The sequence below is a fragment of the Schistocerca americana genome, chromosome 1 (genome assembly GCF_021461395.2).
Source record: "Schistocerca americana isolate TAMUIC-IGC-003095 chromosome 1, iqSchAmer2.1, whole genome shotgun sequence".
In the NCBI taxonomy this organism is placed as follows: Eukaryota; Metazoa; Arthropoda; class Insecta; order Orthoptera; family Acrididae; genus Schistocerca; species Schistocerca americana.
In genome coordinates, this window is record NC_060119.1 from 781,175,273 (window position 1) to 781,200,596 (window position 25,324).

The 25,324-nt window shown below is 38.8% G+C and overlaps 1 protein-coding gene across 1 annotated transcript in view; it reads right to left on the reverse strand.

Moving 5' to 3' along the window:
- Nucleotides 1–1,256: 1,256 nt before the first annotated feature.
- The window catches only part of LOC124612274 (protein masquerade), a 242,047-nt gene continuing 217,979 nt past the window's right edge, over nucleotides 1,257–25,324 (reverse strand). The window contains exons 5-10 of the mRNA XM_047140380.1: nucleotides 23,421–23,697; nucleotides 16,414–16,614; nucleotides 12,097–12,325; nucleotides 5,643–5,920; nucleotides 4,025–4,179; nucleotides 1,257–1,921 (exon numbers count right to left, since the gene is read on the reverse strand). Of these exons, the coding sequence (XP_046996336.1) occupies nucleotides 1,754–1,921; nucleotides 4,025–4,179; nucleotides 5,643–5,920; nucleotides 12,097–12,325; nucleotides 16,414–16,614; nucleotides 23,421–23,697 (1,308 nt within the window). The 3' untranslated portion in view covers nucleotides 1,257–1,753. The remainder of the gene's footprint in view (nucleotides 1,922–4,024; nucleotides 4,180–5,642; nucleotides 5,921–12,096; nucleotides 12,326–16,413; nucleotides 16,615–23,420; nucleotides 23,698–25,324) is intronic.

Sequence of the window (25,324 nt, forward strand, 5' to 3'; positions counted from 1 at the left end):
AAAATCAGTCTGGATTCCAGAGAAATGTAGGATCAAGCAATGGAATACTGACCATACAACTTTTCCTAGAAAACAAGATAAAGACATGAAAACCTACATTTATAGCATTTATAGACTTAGAGAAAGGTTTTGACATTGCTGACTGGAATACATTCTTTTAAATTCTGAAGGTAATTGGAGTAAAATACAGGAAGTCGAAGACTATTTACAACTTTTACAGGTACTAGAAGGTAATTATAAGAGTTAAGGGATATGAAAGGAAAGCACTAGTTGAGAAGGACATGAAGAATGGTATTAGCCTATCCCCAGAATTATTCAGTCTGCGTATTGAGTAAGCAGTAAAGGAAACCAAAGAAAAATTTGTAGAAGGAATTAAGGTTCAGGAAGAAGAAATAAAAACATTGTGGTTTGTTGATGAAATTTAAATTCTGTCAGAAACAGCAAGGACTTGGAAGAGCAGTTGAATGGAATGGACACTGTTTTGGAAGAAGGATATAAGATGAATGTCAACTAAAACAAAATGAGGGTAATGGAATGTAGTTGAATTAAATCAGGTGACACTGAGGGAATTAGAGTAGGGAAGGAGACAGTGATTTATTTTGAGTATTAGGATAGAAAATAAAATGATGGTCAAAGCAAAGAGCATAAAGTGTAGGCTGCCAATGGCAAGAAAAGTGTTTCTGAAAAAGAGAAATTGGTTTGGCATCAAATATAGATTACTCAGTAGAGCGTGAGGTAGCTGAAGTGGGTATTATACAGTCATCAGATGGTTTGTTTTTCATTATTGACCTGTGGAACATTACTCTGAAAGCATTTTTAAATGTGAATAACACTTACACTTTTTGTAATACAATGTTCCACCAGCTGCGACATAGTCATGTATACGAACAGTGATCCAATACTGTCATATGTTTTTTATTCCAGTCTTTGATCACAATATCAGTTCTTTTGACGATGACCAGTTTCAGTACGTAATGACATCCTAAGATCTTTTCTACGCCTTATCACTTTAGAACATGGTGTAGAAAACATCTGAGGATGGTCATTACATACTGAAACCGGTCACCATCAAAAGAATTGATATTGTGATCAAAGACTGGAATAAAAAACATTTGAATACAATGTTTGTTGATGTCTTCATGTCTATTGCCTTTTGTATTTACAGAACACTTTTAAAGATAAATCATCAAAAAAACTGATTTCATGGGCACTAAGCCAATATAATACATTTATTTACACAACTGTGAGTGCTGCTACATTTATTCGGATACTGAAACATGTTTTTGACACACATTTATTCATACAAAAAATGAATTTTAAAAATAGCCATTTAATGGCTCAGTCATTGATGTGTATATAAATTAACAACAAATATTTACATTTTCTTACTATATAATGATAACTTGTGATATAAAAATAAGTTTTTGGTATATTGTGAAACTTATATGTTCTGTGGCATCAGTCAGATATTATAGAAGATGATATTATACAATGTTTAAATTTTAAATACAGTATGCATTTGATGTGCTGTATTACACTTAAAACTGAAATACTTTTCAACTATCAGACATCATGATTGTATTTTAGGCATCAAACCCTGAGATAAATTCTATTGCATTACTTATGATGTTTGATGGTGATTGATACTACTGCACTAAATGATACTGTAAACTCAGTGATAAAAATATTTAATGATGATATAAATATAATGAGTTATTTACAGAGTGAAATTATGTTCTACTATCTCTGTTCGCTACAGATTATTTACACTGATAATCTGATTAATCCAACCAATGAAGGAGGAAACTTTCACATAGACACCTGGGACATCAGCTCGGCCACATCCAAATCCCCAAGATACCAAACCTGCTAGTTCATAAAATCCATCATCTTGACAAACCAGTGGCCCACCTCCATCTCCCTACAAGACAGAGAAATGAAACAAATAACTTTTCAATGTAAATACTAAACAGACCCACATGGCAGATTATAAGATTACATTAGTCTGGAAAAAAAAAAAGAAATAAGTGAGTAGTAACAATTTTTTCCTGTTGTTAATTTTGGAGGTAAATTAGGCATAATGTCTTTTTGATATTTAGACTTGTCTTTTGAGCAGTTTGGTTAATGGTCATCTTGCTTGTGTGTCCCTGGAGACTAAATTGAGCTGGCACTGCAGCTCAGTTAGAATGGGGGTTGTGTTGGGTGGATTGGATGAGGGTCGGAAGGAGGTGAGGAGTGGAGGGATGGATGGCTGGCAGGAACAGAAAGCAGGCATATGAGATAAGGCTGTGCCATTGGTGAGTTTTCTCTCGCATAGGCAGGGGGAGTTGGCAGTTGAAAGTGAATTAGGAGAGGAAATAGAACACAGGAAGAGAGAGTCTACAGTGAGGAGGATGTGAGTATAGAATGAGTGGTTTGGGGGTCATGAAGACAGAGGTGGAAGTGGGTAGAGGAGAGGGATAGGGTAAATTAAGGCCGGGAAGATTACAGAATCAAATGATTTGTCACAAGGACAGTTCTTATATATGTAATTCAGAGGAACTGTGGTCGGAGGAGAGGGGGTGATCCACATGGTGGGGGCCTACTGAAGATGAACTTGGTATGGTCAGCAGCATGTTCCACCACTGGGTGGTTGACTCTGCTTTTGGTCACATTCGTGCATTCAGGTGGACAGCATGTTGATGGTCACTTCCACATAAAATACTGTGCAGACGTTACAGCGAGCTGGTGTACGTTGTGATTACTTCCACAGATGGACTTGTGTCTGATAGTATAGGATAGGATATGCCTGTGATGAGAGATGGAGCATAGTGTGCTTGTTGGGTGCAATGAACAAGTCTTTCATCTTGGTCAAGGGAAGATAATGTTAATTTAAAGTATGTGTATATAGATGTCTGCCTCTCATGCATGTCATCCTGTGATATGAATCAACTAGGAAGGAAGCTAGTAAGTCTCATTCTCATCTTGATGGCCAATCATCTCATTTAAAACTCAAAGTTTGTCCTTTTTTACATGTCTATAATACTATTGTGTTTTCAGTTTCAGCATCTGGTTATTAATGTGTCAATCCCATGTGAACAGAACAAGCTGTGCAAAATCTAGAGATCAGAGAGCATTTTTTTTTTAATATACACAAAAACCTCTCCTTCCAAGCATCCTAGTTGCAGGACTAATTATTTGCACAGTGCACGAAGCATTTTTAGTGCAGATAATTTTTCTATGCCCATCTGATTAGACTATCAGTTTAGTGGTGTGTGTGTGTGTGTGTGTGTGTGTGTGTGTGTGTGTGTGTGTGTGTGTGTGTGAACATGAAATTCTGAACATAACTTGAAGATAAGTTGGTAGATCAAAGGTATGGTGTGACAAGTCACCTTTTCCTTGATAAAACGTTTCGGCATTGGTTGTTCCTGACATTATGCCACTTGCAGGGCACATAGGGTAGGCTTTACAACCACTCACATGGGTAACAGTGAAGGGAAAACTAAACAAAATAGTGTGTTTGTGAAATATTTTACAGTTGTTGAATCAGTGGTAGCCATCTACTCTGTGGGGATGGAGGGAGCGCATTAGAAAGGGTTTTACATAGCTTTGTTTGTTATCTGATAAGTAGACATTTGGTAGAAGAATCATAAATTTAAAGAGCTTTTACCAATTAAAAACTTATTATTTTTCTGCAATATGTGCTAAATTTGCAGAACTGTTAAATATGTATGTCCAGTTTGCAAACAGTTTAGTTGAAAAAAATCTCATTTTTTTAAATTTTAGTTTGTAGATGTTTCCTAAACCTGCTACTACTTGCCACGTCTGCCTTGTGTAATGTGAACAACATAGCCATGTTTTTCCACAGTTATTCTGTAAACAACTTTGAGCTAACTATCAAGAGTCTTATATGACTAGTTCCTCATCAGTAGTCTGCCACTGGGTAAGTCAGTATATTTGCAACACTGAAATATAATTGGAGAACAGAATGAGATATTTGACTCATAGCTTCACATAGACTATTTTTTGACAAAACAGATCTTACCTGACATGCATCATTTCCTTCTTCTCCACCAGCACAAAAACTGCTTGCTGGAAGGATAAAGATTTTTTCTGTAACTGCATTGATTTTTCTTATACATTCTGCATCACTCACAATAGGTATTTCAGCTTCTCGGACTCTCAGTGGGATAGGACCAGCTGAAACAATAAATTTTTATTATTCAGTTTACATCATGAAACTGAAAAAGAGTTACAGGAAACTAAGTGGGTTGAAATAATGAACTCCTTTGGACTACATATATTTTTTTTCTGTAAGCCTTCAAAAACAAGTATTATATGGTCTATTTTGTTTTATTTTCCCACCCCAAAGAGCTTATTTAATCACTCCTGTCCAAAGTAGTGTATATTTCTTCTTGTTTATCTTGATTGTATTCTTGAAGAAAGATTATTCTTGTACAGTTGAACAATATTTGTGTCAGGTTCTGCAGCTGATATTTCTCCTGGTTCGGTGTCTTCTCAGTTCATTCTGGAATGCAGCAGCTCCACTTACATGGATTTTGTCTGTTATCTGTAGAAGAACTTCTTAGAACTTCTTCCCATCACTACTAATTGCATGTAATCTGATATGCAGATTTGAGACAGATAATAGCATTATTTATGGTGAATATGTAAAATGCTTAGAAGCACAGAACATAGTGCCAATGAAAATTTACTGCCATTTATAGTGATGTAAAACCCAGATGTCATTAATAAGTTGACGTTGCATTGTCGAAGCACGTAAGTTTTGGTTGGTCAGTGGAAAGTCTTATGGTGATTGTAATGGATGTCCGTACCTCATCAGTGAGGATCACTGAGGGAAAGTCATAGTGGCAAACTGTTAAATTAAAGGTACTAAATGTAGCAGTGTGAAAATATCAATTCTTGTAATTGCAATGGACCTTTCAGAACAAGTTGTGTTAGGTGTTGCGTATGGGTGTGTTTGATAATTGACAATCCTTACCTACAGATAACTTAAGGTGAGTGCCATTAAAATAGAGAAAAAAAGTTTTATATATTGTAGCTGGGGTTGCATAGGGAGGTGTTTTGACCATCCATATTACAATTCTCATCTTATTCCCAATTATTTCTATCTTTTGTTGCACCTGTCAAAGTTATTGTTGGATCAACATTTTCACATAATGATGAAGTGATGAGGTATGTGTTATGCTCTAGTTTCAAGCCATGATGGCAAACTTCTGTGAGGCAGAAATACAGAAATTCATCTCACTGTACAAAAAGCATCTCAATTGTGACTGTGCTGAGAGGTAGCTCAACAATTCCTGCATCTGTTGCAATAAATATTCCCAACAAACAATGTTTCCTTTTTGTTTGCAATCCTAAGGAAACTTGTTTCCAGGACAATTCTAGAATTAAAAAGTACATGAGAGTTAGGCTTGGCAACATTATTCAAAGTTTCTGATTGAATCTGTATCTCAATGTATATTCCTAATGTGGGAAATTGAAATATTACTAAGTTTCTCAATTCAGTCAGCATTAATTTTCACTATGTTTATGAAATGAATGTGACAATAAATACTTTATTACTGTATTGCTTCAAACACAACTTGTTGTGAGAAGCACACACATCTCACTAGATACTTCTTACAAAGTTATATACTCACTCTCTCCCATATATCCATATCCCGTGACAGTGCATCGCTTTCCAGCTGCTTGACTAACTCCTCTGGCAGGCAAGCAGACTAGACACACACCATCCTTGAGCTCAGCTTGTCCATGTAACTTCAGCAATGCTATGTCATTATCCAGGGTTTGGCTGTTATGGTTGTGATGGATGTATGTTGTTGCTACACGCAATGTCTGTGCACCTGGGCTTCCATATTTACGTGTCAAATCATGGTCACCAACACGCACGTAGATAGCATCACCAGATCTCACAATACTGGAATGAAAATGAACTGTACTGTGAAGTTTGATACCAGAATTCAACAACTAAATTTATTATTGAAGTTACTAAAGAGCTAATTGGATATGGCAGTGAATAAGGCATGATGTCTTAGTTTGTTTATTCAATTGGAAATGATAACTATGTACCTTAACAACAACCTGTGCATCTATAACAAGTGATTTGCATGAAGCATACAGCAATTTTTAGAATTAGATCATGGCAAACTGTCTTTCAAAAAAGCCTTGGACACTCAGTCCTATATGCAGTAAATCCATGGATCAAATTCTCCATCCCGCCTGATGTTGAAACTACACGCAATATACCAACAATGTTAAATTGTGCATTTAAATTCACACTCTTGCATGAGGAGCCTGTTACTGTACCATTGTTTGACCATCGTACAAACTCACATACTGATGATACTCTCATATGGAAAAAACAGTTCTGACTATTCAATGCAAACAAGGCACAACATCATGATAGAATTCTACTTAATTTTACTTTGAATACACTGTGAAGAAAGACCCTTTATTAAATAATATTTATTAACAATCTCTTGTGCAGTGAATAATACTTTGTAACTGTAAATGAGGATGTCATGACAACACGTGGACCCCTTTCACCTTGGGGTCTCAGTGATCTGTCTTTCCTTTCTGTCATTTCTTGACTTATCCTTCTTTTCTCAATGAGAAAGCAGCTGATAGTTCCAAAAGTTAGGAATAGTTTTTTTCCACTTTTAAATTTATCTTTTGACAGTTCTGGAACTTCACCTCCTGAAGGTAATTTACAGCCAGATCATACTATCTGTTTATGACACAAAGATTAGTGGGATGTAAATATAAGAATTACCTTCACAAATATACTCTTGACTCATAAATGTTTGGAAAATAGATCCCACTAATTATACAGTGCACAGTATAACACAGAGGTATTTGTCAGAAAATATGCGAGCAAATGTTCAACAGAAACAAAAGTAACATTGAGTGTGACTGAGGAAAGCTTTACAGCACTCTTGATGTTCTCCACCCACTTAAAGAATTTATCAGATGGGATTAGCAGCACTCTCAGGTAGCTTGTAGCTAATGCTGTTCTCTCTAGGAAAATATTGTCACTGAATGATAGTAAGGAAATGCTGAATAACTTAGGCAATATTTCCATTTAGTGTATTGAATGGCAACTTCCTTAAATGTGAATAAATGAAAGATAATACCCTTAACAAACAGAAAAATATTGATAATATCAGATCATAATTTCTGAAGCCCTTCACATTGTTAAAATACCTAAGGTAATATTACAAAGCACTATGAGATAAGATGCACACATGAAATTAGCAGCAGAGAAGGTGAATGGAAGGCTTAGATCTACTGGTGTGGTACTGGGAAAGTGTGAGGCATCTGTAATGAAAATAGCATATTATGTGCTAGTGCGACCAAGTATAGAATGCTGCTTCAGTATTTGGTGTTCTTATCACATAGACATGACACACATATCAAATTCATAGACATGCTGCTAGGATAAAAACATGTTGGTACACCTCATATGAAAGTGTAACAGAAATACTCATATAATTTTATTGGGAATATTTGGATGAAGCATAGCTTCATTACTGCAAAACCCTATTGAGAAATTTTTGATAACCAATGTACAAGGCAGATTGTATGGCAGTTCTTTTATCTCCATGCTTTATCTTGTGAGGAGACCTTGAGAATGATATAAGAGGGATTATGTTGCATGCAGAGGCACGGGACGGTTTTTTCTTTTCCTTTCTGTTCCCTACCTGAATTGAATATGACAAAAATTCTAATATTGATACTGCTATCTAGATTGCTGTTATGTTCAAAAGGACCAATTTTTTGTGTATTCTAGTATTCGTATGGAGTGTAGCCATGTATGGAAGTGAAACATGGGCGACAAATAGTTTGGACAAGAAGAGAATAGAAGCTTTCGAAATGTGGTGCTACAGAAGAATGCTGAAGATTAGATGGGTAGATCACATAACTAATGAGGAAGTATTGAATAGGATTGGGGAGAAGAGAAGTTTGTGGCACAACTTGACCAGAAGAAGGGATCGGTTGGTAGGACATGTTCTGAGGCATCAAGGGATCACCAATTTAGTATTGGAGGGCAGCGTGGAGGGTAAAAATCGTAGAGGGAGACCAAGAGACGAATACACTAAGCAGATTCAGAAGGCTGTAGGTTGCAGTAGGTACTGGGAGATGAAAAAGCTTGCACAGGATAGAGTAGCATGGAGAGCTGCATCAAACCAGTCTCAGGACTGAAGACCACAACAACAACAACAATATTGTATTGTATTGTATTGTGTATTCTAATATTGATATTGCTATCTAGATTGCTGTTATGTTCAAAAGGACCAATTTTTTGTGTATAGACATTCATCCTAAAGCTTAAAAAATGTTAGCACCAGTGAAACATTGTTGTAGTTTATATTGGAGTGAGTAAAGCTGGTGTAACCTTCTTAAGATTGTGCACATATATAGTTTCATTGACAAATACTTAAGATGAATTAAAAATTACTTTGCTAATGAAAGTCATTGTCACAACCAGTTTTGTAAACCAAAACTGGTCCACAAGATAACTATATACTTTATAAAATCTGAAGTTTACATTATTATTGGTGAATATGATAGTGTTTTACCAAGCAGTGACAGAACAATCCAGTAACACCACTATCAATAAAAATATGCATCCTTTACTCAGTAGAATTACATATGATTTTTGATAATGAATACTAACACTAATAATACTATACCCTATGTGTACTATACATTCTGACAAAGATTACCATAAGTTTATTGACATAATTTTTGACAGGAAATATGCACTTTCATGTACACACAGTTAATTTTGAAAATGTGCTCCACAGAATGACACATATTTCATATTATCTTTGTATCAAGAATTTATTATCGTAATGTATTGGTATATGTATAAGGAAAACCAGGTATATAATCCTTTTACTTTTATGGATTTTCATACATATATAAATAATATATAAAATGCATATTAGAACCATCAGTTGTTTTTATTTTAAACTGAAATTCTACCAGTTTCTGTCTTGGACTGTCATCACAGATGAAGGTTTAAAATGGTTTAAGCCACCATATTGTGCTAGTCATTACTTAAAATGTGCAGTGCATTTCATGAATATAAATATATGACATAGGACTTTAAAAGCAAACATCCAAATACAAATTGTATACAGACACTATATAATTGAAAACTATAAAATTCTTTATATTTTATTTCAAAGACATAATTTTATATTGTAAAAGATTGCTACCATCTGGTGCCACTTCAAAACATGATGTTTCCCATTTATTGTCTCATAAATGTTTCCTATGAGATGTCAACAAGACACAACATGAAAACATTTTATACATGTCCAATGTAAAGGGTGATTATAATTGAAGTTAAACTTTGAAAACGCTGTAGAAATAACACCTCTGATCAGAATGACATCAAATTGCAATGGAATATTATCAAAGAAGTGGGAAAAGGTATGGCAGAAGAAAAAAAAAATGCGTGAAAATTGATCAATAGATGGTGCTGTATGTGTCAGAATACATAAATGAAAAAAAACTGTCATACGCATGACCCACTGAAGCTGGCATAAACATGTCGGATACATGGTTTTTCCTCCTTTCGTGTCTGTGACATTCACCATGACTTGTCTCAATGCTGGATCGTGCTCTGCTTGTAAAAATGTATTACAAGAATGATGACACTGTGCATACATCACTCTGCAGAAGTTCTGGACACTGTAGAGTTTTAAAAAAAAGGCATTGGTCCGATGACTACTGTGGGTCTGGAGGAAATGATTCAGAAATTCGAAAAGACAGGTTCTTTTGGTGTGCAATCTGGTAGAGGGAGGAAACAAATTGATTCAATGTCAGTGGAAGCAAAGGCCACAGCAATGCATGTGGAGACGAGTGGTGGTGTGCAAACTTGTAGTGCACAGAGAATTGCCTGAACATTGGAAATACCCGTGACCACAGTGCGTAAAATCCTGCAAAACATCCTTCTTTGCTATCCATTCAAAATTACACATGTGCACAAGTTGCTTCCTGTTGACCTGCCAACAAGAGAGACCGTTGCTTTAGAATTTCTTGCTTGCATGGAAGTGGACAATGATTGGCCGTGGAATATTTTATGGACAGACAAAGCCCACTTATATCTGACAGGATATGTCAATACACAGAATTGTCAAATACAGGCAATGGAAAATCCACACGCAAATCAACTAGTACCACTTCATCCTGAAAATGACACTGTATGGTGTGAGTTTAGGGCATCATTTAACATAGGGTCATATTTTTTCGAAGAAACAGGTGCTACCATCCCTGTTACCTGTACTGTCACTGGTAAGCGCTATGCGTGTCTTTTGTGCAACCATGTCATTCCATCTTGCCAACAGCACGGATGTGTAGATGGGAACATTTTTATGCAAGATGGCACACTTCTGCACATTGCAATTCCAGTTACGCAGCTGCTGAAGCACCGCTTCAGAAATGCTAGAATTATCAGCCACCATTTCCCTACAGCCTGACTGTCCTGATCATCTGATCCTAATCCATGTGACTTCTGGCTGTGGGGCCATCTGAAAGATGTTGTGTTCAGTGTTCTGCTTACAAACTTGGCAGCATTGAAGGCACGCATTACGCAACAAATTCTGAATGTGACCCCGTAAACACTTTGAGCAGTTGTGGAACATGCTGTTTTTCGATTTCAACTTGTTGCGAAAATGTTGAACAGCACAGTGAACATGTTTTGCACCAGTCACACAGAAATCAATAACCCAATTTGATTTTGACAGATGCTTTTTATGCAGTTTTTGGCATCAGGACAATTAAAAACTGGTGTGAGTGATGCTTTTTATGTGGTTTTTGGTCTAAGGACAATTAAAAACCAATTTTTCCCATCCGATATGATATGACCTTGCTGTGGCGGATGGACTTACATAACTTATAGTATCACACCTGTACACCCCTGCACACTGAGTAGTGCAGTTTTTTCAACATCAAACGTACACCTTAGGGATTGTTGTATGATTCATTTGTCATTTGTAATTGACTACTACTAAATTATGATGCTTACAGTGGCATCTTTTGCTGCATTTTGTAACTATTTATTTTTCTTCTGCCATATGTTTTTCCCCTTCCCCGATAATATTCCATTGCAATTTGACGTCATTCTGACCAGTGGTGTTATTTCTACAGCGGTTTGAAAGTGTAACTTTAATTATAATCACCCTGTATTTTATTTGTAACTACTGGGCACTCAGCTATTGTGTTATTGTATGAGAAAGAGGGTACTGTGGAATGTCATCTCTATAAGGTATGTTTACCTTGAATTTGCAGTTTCTGTTGGTTTGACATTAGAATTTTTCATAACTGTACCTCCATATACATTACAGTTGTATCCAATTAATGTGAACACTCTACAGCACGGATTGGTTCAGTAAAAAAAATTTTCTATGCATATGGTCTGAAGATGGTGGTTTAATTATGCTGAAACTAGTAATCATTGTGTATGTTTCTGCAAGCTGGGCAAATAAACTTCTCTTATAAGAACAACAACTTTGTCTGTATATTTCATACATAGAATATACACATGTCTGTAGCAACTCTGTCCACATTGGCTATGTGTATTATTATCCACGGCACCCTTGCCATACAATAATATGTTGAACATTAAATCATTCACCAGTTTAATTTTTGGTGAAGCACCTTCAAATCAAGTTGGGGGAACCACACATTTTCATATTCCTAGAACTCATTCCATATTATTGTAGAATGACACTGCCTTACCACCACATTTTTGGCAAGTATTATATTATTGTGTATCAGTTTTATATTAGGTACTTGTTATAAATGTTAAGCTGAATCATATACCCTAAAGAAGATTAGCATATTCATGTTCTGGATACTTTGTCCATTTGAAGTGCAAATGGGAATAATTTTACCATTCACCTATATATTATGGATAACCTTCAAGATATATAGACACAATGAACAGTGTGACAGATGTTAGATACATTTTATGAGCATCATATGAAGAACATGCCTAGCTTTCACATGGAACCAGGAATTTAAAGAACTAAACTATAACAGTCAACATTATCTAGTGATAAATGCATAGTCTGTACTCACTTTGTAACACAATGTGCAGCTGTAAGAACCCACTGAGTGCCAATGAGTGCTCCACCACAGAGATATTGGTTTAGGGAATTTATGAGAGCGACTTGCCAGCACCATTCACCAGGATCCCCATCCTCTCCACCTACAACTCTACCATGGCGTGCTGTACCCTTCACACCACATACATACTTGCTGTAAACTGGTGGTCTTGTTGTTGAAGTGGTAGTTGTGGCAGCCACACCTATAGGAGAAAATACAGCTTTGCATTTATTGTGATTAGCACTAATTAAAAATGAATACATGTGAGCATACTTCTGTACTAATATCATGTCATCCAATTCCAAAAAGGTAAGATAAGCATTATTTAAAGATAAAGATGTGACACAGACATAAGCGTTTAGACAATTTCAAATGATAAAGGTGTGGTGGCAACACAAGGGTCTGTTATTAAGCATTAGGATTCTCATCAGTTATGTTTCCTTCATACCTATTATGTATGAATGCTAAGTACCGGAAAAGTAGACACTGTTGTGGTCTTCTGTTCGAAGACTGGTTTGCTGCAGCTCTCCACTCTAATCTATCCTCTACAAGCATCATCATTACTGCATAACAACTCCAACCTACAGCCAATTGATCTTGCTTACTGTGTTCATCTCTTGGTCTCCCCTTATGATACTTTGATGTCTCAGGATGTGTCCTATCAACCAATCCCTTCCTTTAGTCAAGGTTTGCCACACATTTCTTTTCTCCCTATTTCCATTCATTACCTCCTCAGTAATTAATTGATCTACCCATTTAATTTTCAGTGTTCTTCTGTAGCATCGTATTTCAAATGCTATTAATCTCTTTTTGTCTGAACCACTTATCATCCATGTTTCACTTCCATGTGAGGCTACACTCCACACAAATGCCTTCAGACAAGACTTCCTAACACTTAATTTATATCATATGTTAAAAAATTACAGTTAAAAAAATTCTTGCTATATTTTATTTCATCTTTACTTTGTCTATCATCATTATTTTGCTGCCCAAGTAGCAAAATTCATCTATTGCTTTTACTGTCTCATAATTACCTCAACATCACTTGATTTAATCTGACTACTTTCCATTACTCTGATTTTACATTTGTTGATGTTCAACATATATCCTCTTTTCAAGACACTATCCATTGTTAATCTCCTCTTCTAAGTCCTTTCCCATCTCTGTCATAATTACAATGCCATTGGCAAAACTCAAAGGTTTTATTTCTTCTCCCTTGTTTCCTTTACTGTTTGCTCAATGTGCAAACTAAATAACACCAGGTATAGGCTACACCTCTGTCTCACCCTGTTCTCAACTACTGCTTCCCTCTCATGTTCTTTGACTCTTATAACTGCTGTCTGGTTTCTGTATAAGTTGTAAGTAAATGTTTGCTCCCTGTATTTTACTCCTTGTATCTTCAGAATTTCAAAGAGTGTATTCAATTCAAAACTGTAAAAACCTTGCTCTGATCTATAAATGCTGTGAACATTGATTTGCCTTTCGTTAATCTATCTTCTAAGTTAAGTAGCAGGGTCAGTTTTGCCTCTTGTGTACCTACATTTATCCAAAACCCAAACTGGTCTTCCACGAAGCTGAAATTAATCAGATGAGGCCCATATAAACTGAAAGAACCAGGTATTGTTGATAAATCCAGGTGGGAACAATGACAATGTTATGAAGAGGCTAGACTGCTACTCACCTTATAAAGGAGATGTTGAGTTGTAGACAGGCATGCATTTGAGCTTTTGGCCAAAAGACCTTCTTCTAAAGTAGAAAACATACACACAGTCACACAAGCACAACTCGCACAGACATAACCACTGTCTCTGGCTGCTGAGGCTGGACTCATACAATCAACTGTGCCTGATGGAAGAAGCAATCCATGGGTGGTGGGAATGAGGAGGCTGGGATGGGGAGGGGGAAAGATAGCAGCATAGGGGTGGAGAGAAGGTGTAATACTGCTTGTAGGAGTATGCATGGATGTGATGGGGACAGGGTAGGTACTGAATGGGAGGGGGGGAGGGTGGGAGGGGAGCAGAAAAGGAGAGAAGTAGAGTAGGGACAATAGACTAGTGGGGGTGTTGGTCAAATAGAAGGTTTTGTAATGCGGGAGTGGGAGCATGGAAGGGGATAGACTGATTCCCACTTCAGCACTACACAACCTTCTGTTCAATCGAAACACCCACTAGTCTATTTTTCCCTCCTCTACATCTCTCCTTCTCTGCTCCCCTCCTGCATCCTCCACCCCCCATCCCACTCACTAACCTAGCAACCCTACCCTGTCCCCATCACTTCCTTCCACACTCCCACAAGCAGCGTTACATCTTCCCCCAGCCCTATCCTGCTATCCCTCCCCCTCCCCACTCCAGCCTCCTCCTTACCCCCAACACCCATGAATTGCTACCTCCATCAGGCACAGTTGGCTGCATGCAGTCCAGCCTCAGCAACTGCTGATATTACACTATACTCCTTAACCCAAAATCCTATTCTTCACAGATGTTTGAGACTTGAAAAGGCCTCTGGAACTATGAGGTGCTATTCAAAATTTTCAGGACTGGTGCTGCCATCCGTTAAAAACGTTACCTTTGGACTAATGGTCACCGTCACCCTCAAAGTAGTTCTCATCCGCACGTATACACCGGTCCCAGCTCTTATGCCACTGGTCAAACGGTTTCTGGAAGTCCTGTTCTTTGAGGGTATTTGCCACCACCTGTGATGCTTCTTGAATCCTCTCTAGAGTGTCGAACCGATGGCTTTTCAAGTTGAGTTGCAGTTTTGCAAATAGTGCGAAGTTGCAAGGTGCCAATTCTGGTGATTACGATGGGTAGGGTACGACCGCCATGTTGTTTTTTGCCAAAAACGTCCTGGTGAGCAATGACGTGTGACAAGCCGTGTTGTCATGGTGCAACAGCCAGTTCCTTGACACCAAAGTTCGGGCCGTCATCGCCACATGTTTTCACAGAGCCATCACAAAACATCACAGTAGTATGTAGAATTCACTGTTTGGTTGGGTGGGACAAATTTTTTCTGCACAATTCCCTTGGTATCAAAGAATAACGTGATCATGCTCCTCACTTTGCTCTTCATCTGTCTCGCTTTTTTGGATCTTGGACAGCCTGGGCTCTTCCACTGAAATGATTGTACGGCTCATGCTCTGTCCCCGAAACACTTATTGAATCTTTGCAAGGGTCTCTGAAGCACTTTTCTCAAGATTCACACAGAATTTGATACACACATGCTGTTCTGTTTGCAGATCCATCATAAAATCACCACACACCAAACATAGAGTATTATGGAAATAACTGTGGACACGCAACACGTCCCCCCAACTGAATGCTTCTTCGCACACTGACTCATCAGATATGCAGCTCTCGCCACCTAGCAATGCAAAGGTCTACTACTCCTTCTTTCCAGATGGCAGCATCAGCCCCAAAAATTTTGGATTCCACCTCCTATGTGGTTTCATTTGATTAAAGTGCATATGCCTGGGTTCCAAGGAGAATCTCCTATTTCATTTGATGCTGAGGTGCTATTCCAATACAGCTGGAGAGCCTCCACAATGCTGTTCAAGTTTAGGGGGAGTACCAATGCGTGAATAGGAATTTGGATTGAGGAAGAAGGCATGCTAGGGTAGTCCAAGGAGCTGTGCAAACCCACTGTGCCAGGGTGGTGTAGTGGTTAATGCATCTACCTAGATAGCAGGAGACTTGGATTCAAATCCTGGCCTTGACACAAATTTTCATTTGCTGCTTCAGTCTGCTTACACACATCATAGATGTTTGAGACTTGAAAAGGTCTCAGGAGCCATATGGTTCACTTGATTTTATGTTCTTCTTCATGTAACTGAATTGCAGTAGCTAATTATTATTTTTTAAAGAGCCTTCAAAATCTTGTAATCTACTATACATTCATTTTGAAATTTATTGACTACATAAACATTCTCTCTGCATGTATTCCATTGATTTTACAGTGGGTTAAATATAAAATTTATTTCTTGTTGGAAAACTGGATAATGTTCCCTTGGTACACAAAATTGACTGTTGAGGTTACAAATGCTTCTAGACAGGAGACATTGGCAGATAGAGTGAAATTAAATTTAATAAATCTCCATTTGTGACCATATATACACAGAAACTGCATCCTTTCGAAACTGATAAACAGTATAATTATGGCAAATTGATGTAATTATATTTTTCTAAACAAACATCTACAGAAAATGAAATTAAATTGTAAAGGAATTTGCAGGCAACATTTAACAGATACAAAGACACAAACAACCACAAGAGAAAGGAAAGAAAAAGAACTCACTTGTTGTATATGGGTTGTGTGGTGCTGGATGGTGTGATGGCCTTAAAGTTGGATGATATGGTTCAACTGCAGTAACAGTATGGTTCTGGTCTGACGAATGCCCTGATTTCTCTTCAATTGTTTCACGGATGAGAGTTTTTGATGCACAGCATTGTGTGCCAGACTTACGGCACTTGAAGAGATCTGTCATTTCTGCATTACCTGCAATATACAAGTTTTTAAATTATATTTATAATATTAGAAACCATAAAAGTTGAATAAATGCTATTCTTTGAACCCACTGAAGATGCTAGCTATACCAGTACCACAAATTCTAATAAGTTCACAGAGGCCAGTGATATTCTGTTTGAAAAGTGGCTTGAGATGTAATGAATTTTTAGTAATTCCAGATCATCTAGATCTACATGGTTACTCTGCAGTACAAATATAAGTGTTTGACAGGAGGTGCATAGAACCACATTCAGTCCATTTCTCTACCATTTCACTCTCGAACATCATGTGGGAAAAATGAATACCTGTATCTTGCTCTGTGAGCTCTGATTTTTCTTATTTTGTCATGGTGGTCATTCCTTCATATGTGGATTGGAACCAACAAAATATTTTGTCATTCTGATGAGAAAGCTGGGGACTAAAATTTCATGCAAAGACCTCAGCACAATGAAAAATGCCTTTCTTTTAATGGTTGCCACTTTAACTCCATGACACTCTCTCCACTGTTTTGAAATAATACAAAATGAGTGAACTTTTCTGATGTCCTCCATCAGTCCCATTTTGTAAGAATCCGACACTGCAGAGCAGTTTTGGAGAATAGGATGGACAGCTTAGTGGAGGCCATCTGTTTAGTTGAATTGTTGTACCGTCTAAGTATTCTGCCAATAATATGCAGTGTTTGATTCATCTTTCCCACAATGTTTACTCTGTTATGACTCAGTTTCAGTTGTTCATGTTTGTAATCCATAGACACATAGTTACAGAAAGAACCTTTAAATTGATGGTTTATCATGTACCAAATTTTAACAGAATTTTTTTAGTACTCACATGAAAGACATCACACTTTCTATTATAGAGAATCAAATGGCATGTTTTTTGCACCTTGCAGACATCTTGTCTAAATCATTTTGTAATACATTTTGATCTTTTAATGATTTTACTAGGTGGTAAATGATGGCATCATCTGAAAATAGTATAAGACAGCTACTGAGATTGTCTCCTAAATAATTTATGTAGATTAACAACAGCTCCCTTGAGGAATGTCAAATAAAACAGGTATCACCAGATGACTTCTCATCAGTTACAACGAACTGTGTTCTTTCTGATAAGAACTCATGAAACCAGTCACATATGTGATATGATATACCACAGGCACACAATTTTATTAGAAGCCTTTTGTGAGGAACAGTGTCAAAAACCTTCTGGAAACCCAGAAATATGGAATCAACTTGAGACCTCCTCTCAATAGCACTCATTACTTTGTGTGAATAAAGAGCCAACTGCACATCACAAGAACACATTTTCTGAGTCCATGCTGGTTCTGTGTATGTTTATGGTATTTTCTTTGAACCATTTCATAATGTTGGAATACAAAATCCTACAACAAATGTGTCAGTGATGTGGATCTACAATTTAACAGAATATTCATAATTCCTTTCTTGAGTATTGGGGCTATTGGTGTGACCTGTGGAGCTTTCTACTTTTTGGGTATGGATCTTTCATTTGTGTGCAGTTGTATATGATGGCTAAAATGGAGCTGTTTCACCAGCATACTCTGAAAGGAACTTAAATGAGATGCAATCTGGACCAGAAGACTTTTGTTTGTTAAATAACTTAAATCCATTTGTTGTACTGAGGATATCTACTTCTAAGCTCCTCAAGTCAACAGCTATACTTGATTTGAATTCTGGAATATTTAATGCATTTTCTTTGGTGAAAGAATTTTAGAAAACTGAGTTCAGCAATTCAACTTTAGTGGTGATGTCTTCAGTAACATTACCATTGCTATCACAAAGTGACATGATTGTCAGTGTCTCACTGCTGGCATACTTTACATATTAGCAGAAGCTCTTTAGATTTTCTGCAAGACTTTGAGACAAAGTTTTGTTGTGGAAACTGTTTAAAGCATCTCACACTCCAGTCTGTGCTAAGTTTTGAGCATATGTATATCACTGTCAGTCTTGGAGATTTTGTGGTCTTTTAAATCTAGCAGCTTGCCTCTTCTGTCCATCACTGGCTGTGCCCATATCCCATCATAGATCATGGTATCACACCATAATTTTGTTATCCTACATTTTAGTGCAGAATTTCTTAAAAAATGTCCTAGCTCGACATAAATCGTCCTGCAGAAACTAATAGTGCTGCCCCAAATATTATATACTGAAGCTCCTAGCATCTGTCAATAAGATGTAGCATATAATGGCAGCTTTTATTTGTAAATTCATTTATTTTTCATGTCACACATTATATCTGTAGGTTCCAGTGTAACTGAGAACCCTTAGGGACATAGACACCAAATTTCTGCAACTCACATCTAACAATCTCAACACTAGGAGTAAATTTATACATGGTATGGAATTTGTCAATGGAAATACCTTGTGAGGGGGCAAATTGGTTAAAACATAGGTCTTATATGAATGATGAGCAGAGTTCATACATCTCTGGAAAAAAGTGAAACATCATCAAGTGCTCTGTTCATTGGCACTAGAGTATAAGATGTGCATATTGAGGGGTCAAAGTGTTAGTGATTTATTTGACACAGTCATCAGTGATCATATGGTGCACAGAAGGCCCGAGTTTAGATGTGAGCAGTGTTTACAACATTAATTCTAGGGCACAACCAAGTCCCACCAATGAGTTCTTTCTGCTGCTGAACAGCTTTAGCCATTTGAGCAGGGTTGCTTTTTGGGCCTGTGGGAAGCTGGATGGATGTATCAATGGATTTCTGCACATGTTGGGCACAATGTGTCAGTGATGTTTCACTGCTTTCAACAGATAATGTTCTGGATGCTCACATAGTACAGACACACATCAAGATTGATGGATTGTGCGAGCAGTGGTGGCTGACTGCATATCGTTGAGGGACAAAATCTGGGTACACGTCATGCTGCTGTGTCATCAGGGATCATTAGGAAACATCTGCTTGCAGTAAAATTAAGACCACATGTGCCTCTGGCCAAGCTATCACTCAAACAACAACAACACCAAGAATGGCTTCTCTGATGTCATGAAGAATGGAACGATGCTCTGTTTTTTCACTGATGAAAGAAAATTCTGTCTGTACGCAAGTAATGGATGTACATATGTATGGGGTAGACATGGTGAAATAACAATTCCAGAGTGCATTTGCACACAACACACAGAGACTATTCCAGGTTTTATGGAGTGGAGGTGCAACTCACAGTCACATTTGGTGTTTCTGCAGGGTAAAACAACCAGTGCCCACTACATTGCACAGGCTGCTATTCCCATGCTACTGCCACCTCTTTGACAGGGAGGTGATGTACTTTTACAGCAGTACAAAGCAAATCCCCATGGTGTACAGCAACTGCCCTGGCCAACAAAACCACCAGATCTCTCGCCAGTTGAACATGTATAGCACATGATGAAGTGGGAACTTATTTGCTCTTCAGGTCCTACAAGAACCATTGCTGAATTGCTACAAAGAGCACAAGATGCTTGTAGCAATCTGTCACAGGATGCCATTTGGCACATTTATGACCATTTGCGTGCAAGTATATGCATATGCATTGCCACCAGAAGTGGTTACACTGTGTAGTGATGTGACAGTTTGGGCACTCTTTACTGCAACACGTGTTTAATTTGTCTTAATTTGTTCTCATGCACTCTTACAATGATGAACTATCTGTCGCCTCTCAATGAAATTACCTTGTTCTTGAGGGTGTTCCATGGCCTTTTTTCAAGTGCTGTATATCCTTAGGTTTTGCATTTCTTCCCTAAAATCACATATGGCAAACATTGTGATGATGTATCTAACAAAGCCACTGTAATTACTTCATCAGTCTTCATCCAGCAGAGCTAGAGTGCCAAATAGCTTTCAGGCCAATAATGTGTTAAAAACTGTAACATACTTTCCATCCCCTGATGGAGACAGTGATGACTGAATCCCTTAAACATTCTAACATCTTTGGCATCCAAAATGTGAGATTGGCAATATTATATTAAGGTTGTAAAAGATTACACAAATGAATCACACTGTAGATTCAAACTATGTGCTGGACTGAGACTCCAACTGAGATCCTCAATTTTGTGGGAAAATTTATTCCTGTCTGAAATACTCAGATATACTTAAGGGGTTCAAATCCCATTTTGTTACACACTCCACTTAAGTGAAAGATTCATTCTGGAAACAATTTGTGAGCTCAATTTTTCCTAGTGTAGTACCTGTCTTTCAGCAAATTTGTTCAGCTTGACCCTGGCTGTCTTGTTGTTTGTTGCATTATAGGCTTCATGTCACCAGAGGGCAGTGAATTCACTTCTCCCCACTGCACTGCAGTGAGCACCCCAGAGCACTCCTCTTCTCTGGGGAAGTTTCGGAACAGTGTCTGACAAACACTGTCATGGTGAACAGAATCAGGCAAACTGCTTTGTTGAGGGGACGTGCCAAATGTGATGGTTTGGAATGCCATTGTGTACAGCATGTGATCTCACCTCCTAAGTACTAGGGACAATTTGAACAGCCACTGCTACCTTAGAGATGTTTTAGAGTCTGACACATTACCCCTCCTAAAGCACCTGCAGCCAATTCCATAAGTATTTTGATGCCTGGCCACATGTAGTTACAAATCCGTGGTTGCCACTACTATCTTGGCTTGCGTGGTCACCTGACATATCACCTTTCGAACTTGTCTGTGACATGTCAGTCAGCTACTTACTCATTATGGTCCTTCAGCAACCATTGTCGATGCTTTGTGAAGACACCTACAAAACTCATGGCATTATATTCCCCAGCATCATAACAAGGCACATTATGATTCCATACCACAGTGTCTAGAGGCTACGATACCAACATTGTATCGAATTATCATGCTCAAAGCACAGGTACACTTCAGTAACACCAATCGAAAAAAAATCCCAACACCAAGAAATAATTAATGTAAAGCACTGAAATTTTGGTAATACATTTGTCTAGGTAATATATTGAAATCATTAACATTAGAAGATGACAAGTTAATGTAAGTGTAAGAAAAGCCATTGTAAATGTGAAATGCTGGTACATTAATAACCAGTGTAACTGCCAGAATGTTGGGTGCAAGCATGCAAATGTGCACGCCTTGTGTCGTACAGGTGCCTGATGATAGTTTGTAGGATGAAGTTCCATGCCTGTTGCACTCAATCAGTCAGTACAGGGATGGTTAATACTGGTTGTGGGTGATGTTGGATTCTCATCTGAAGATGTCCTGTATGTGCTCAACTGGAGACAGATCTGGCGATTGAGCAGGCCGAGGCAACATGATGACACTCTGCAGAGCAAGTTGGATTATAAAAGCAGTATGCGGGCGATTGTTATCCTGTTGGAAAGCACCCCTGGAATGCTAAGTACAACAGGTTGAATCATCAGACTGACGTATAGATTTGCAGTCAGGGTGTGCAGCATAACCACGAGGGTGCTGCTGTCGCACGAAATCGCACCCCTGACTGTAACTCCAGGTAGGTCCAGTGTGTCTAGCACGGAGACAGGTTGGTTACAGGCCCTCAACTGACCTCTTCCTAAGTTGTTCATAATGGCATCTTTGTCGTCTCAAAGGCATTCTTGACTAACATCATTCAGGACGTCCAATCTCAAAGGTAACTAACGCTCGAGACTGTTACAACACATTTTTAAATCAAATCTGAATTGGGATATACAGAAGTTTCCGATCCCACCCGTCTGCTTTGACCCATAATGTCACAAATATGGCGGAAACAACCATAAACCACGATTCCAATATGGCGCATATAAAGTCGTTACGTACACATTATGAGGAAGAAAATAGATCGAAAAACACACACACACACACACACGTTCCACAAAAAGCCTATGACACTAATGGGACAAGTGCGGGAAATAGGGGGTTTTAGGGTGGGGACAAACTAAATATAAACAAATTTAGGCACCCATCCCCATACAAAACCACGCAAAACGACGAAAAAAACCGACATCACAAAACTCCCCAAATACCACTAAATACAATATCATCTGGAATCGGACACTTCCCTTGACCTATATAGCTCAACAGCAGCTCCCGATAAAATTGGGATCGAACACTTCCCTTGACCTACATAGCTCAACAGCAGCTCCCAACATTCACAGCCACACATTGGAATCGAACACTTCCCTTGACCTGTTGTCCTTATCTCCAGATACAGCCATCCCTGGTCCGAGACGCTGGAACTTTAAGTAAGCCTCATTTCTTCACGACATACTGAACACTTCACGACTTTATCCAAAAATCCGAATAGTTGAAGAAATTTTATTAGAGACAACGCATAGCCGACAACTGAAAACTGTTGACCCTGTCAGTCATATCCATACCTACCAAAGACATAAAAAAAGCAATTTACCAAAATTCACACACGACGCCACACTTGCAAACTAAACCAAAAACATCACCTAACACCATCAGGGAGCACCACCGATCGCATCAAAACGACACCCACAGACACGCCACTCTCACAAACTAAATTCCGCGCCGCCGTGACGTCACACACCACAACAGCCTTACGTGAACGGGTCAAAGCCGACGGGTGGGATCGGACGCTTCGGTCGACCCCTGAATTGCATCCTCATAGTGGTGCTACTAGAGCCACTCTTATGCGACTGGCGCGAAATTTTAATAGGCATTCTCTTGAAGATGCAGAAACACGCCTACCAACTTTCATTTATGTCACACAACTCCTTCTTGGTACTGCTAGTTTTTGTTTCGTCGGTGTATTTCATTGTAATCCCGCGTCTCCTCCTCAGCGTTGCATTTTTCGCAAGCAGTAGTGCAGCTTACTAGCCGGCGAGTACTCACGGAAGCAGGTGAAGGAGAGGTAGGAGACGATGCAGGAGCCGGGGCAGTCGGGCCGCGGGTCGGGCGCCGCCGTGGTGCTGGGCTGCGGGGGCGGCGTGGGCCGCGGCCGCGGCCTGGCCGGCCGGCTGGTGGTGGGTGGCTGGCGCGTGTTGTCGCAGCACACCGAGTCGCGGCCGCACGTCGATGTGTGCGGGATCACCACGGCCGGCCGCTCGCACAGACCCGACATCAGCCGCAGCAGGCAGAAGCCCGGGCACCGCGGCAGCGCGTGCGTCGACTGCAGCAGAGGCCGTCGTATGCGGTTTACCCCAGACAAGTTAGTAAAAAAAAAACACAGCAAATGGCGGAAGTAATTTATAAAGTTTTGGAACTTCGAAAAAATATTCCTATGGGGTGTAGTAATGAGAAACAGAAAAGTCTCCCCCCATAGGGGAGGTGCGTCCCTCCTCCCCCCCCCCCTCCCCCCCCTCCCCCCACCAAAAGTCAATTTATTCCATTTCCGCACAAAATGGTTCATTTTTATAAGAGAACTGTATCTACAAAAAAAAATATTCCTATTTCAATTCTACGCAAAAAACAAACAATCTTGTTGGAGGAACATACGCAGCTGAGCATTATACCAGATGTTGATAATACCGGTACAGTTGTAAGTTTCTTTTATTTAGAACACGACTGGTTTCGGACTCTTACAGCCCATCTTCAGGTGTTATTAGTTCGTGTTGTGACCCCGAGCGCCGCGGTGGACGGAATGCTCTGCGGTCGGCGGAAATACAGCGGGTCCTGTACTAGTCCACCGCAGTGCTCAGGGTCACAGCGTGAACTAACACCTTTGAGATGGGTGTATAAGAGCGCGAAAGCGGTCGTGTTCTAAATTAAAGAACCTTACAACTGTGGCGGTATTTTCAACCTCTGCTACGCAAAAAAGGTCTTGTACATACTTTAAGCCAGGCTAATAACTTTAGAAATATGAGAGTGGGAATAGGATTCTGTTAACGCATAGTTTTCGCAGCTTTCTTGTGTAGTGACTTCCGTAAATGAAAAGTGTCTCGAAATATTTCGTATAATTTCAACCAGATAAAATTTCTTGTGTCTTTAGTATTACTGAAATCAGGATTAAGTGCCAAACAATGAAAACGTCAGGTTCCTCTTCCCCATTCACTCACCGCTCCCCTACCACTTGCAACTGTACTCTGGCTCATTTACTACCTATTTTTCACGTGGCTCATTTGCAAAGGGGGTTGGTAGTAAACGGTTGCATTTGCGCCCCTATTATTGAGTCAGATATTGGCTGGCTTTTGAAGAGCAATGAATTGAACTATACACGTTCAGACTGAAACTTATTTATTCAAAAGAAGCACTTTAACGTTGTGGCCATGCATTTTTAAGTTCACAAATAATAATAGGTGCAATTCGTACACTGTTTGTCTCACACCCACACACTTTCATTTTGTTCCTTCGCATACACTGGCGTCCATGTTTGCACTCGCGGCACTTTTCCGCTCCCAACTCGCCACCACAACGGCCAACGACAAAAGGCCTCGTTTTCCCGCTCATCTCCACAGTCTTGGGTCGGGTCACATGACACCACACTAGTCAAAATAATCCCTAAACATGGCCACAATTCGTTTACAGCATTTTATAATATTTAAATACTTAAATCTAAATACATTATACAATTTTACACATTTATCACCACCCTTTTATAATTCGTTGCAATTAATAGAAAACCAAAACACTATGCAACAGAAATACAACGCCCATCAAAACACAAAACAAGTATTTTCTGGTCTATTTTGCCCAGCATATTATCTCTGTTGCCTTACACACTGTCGCTGCCGTTTTTCCGTAGACATGTCCAGCTTAGCTGACTCTATGTCGTGAACTTATTAAAGCCATGTGGGACA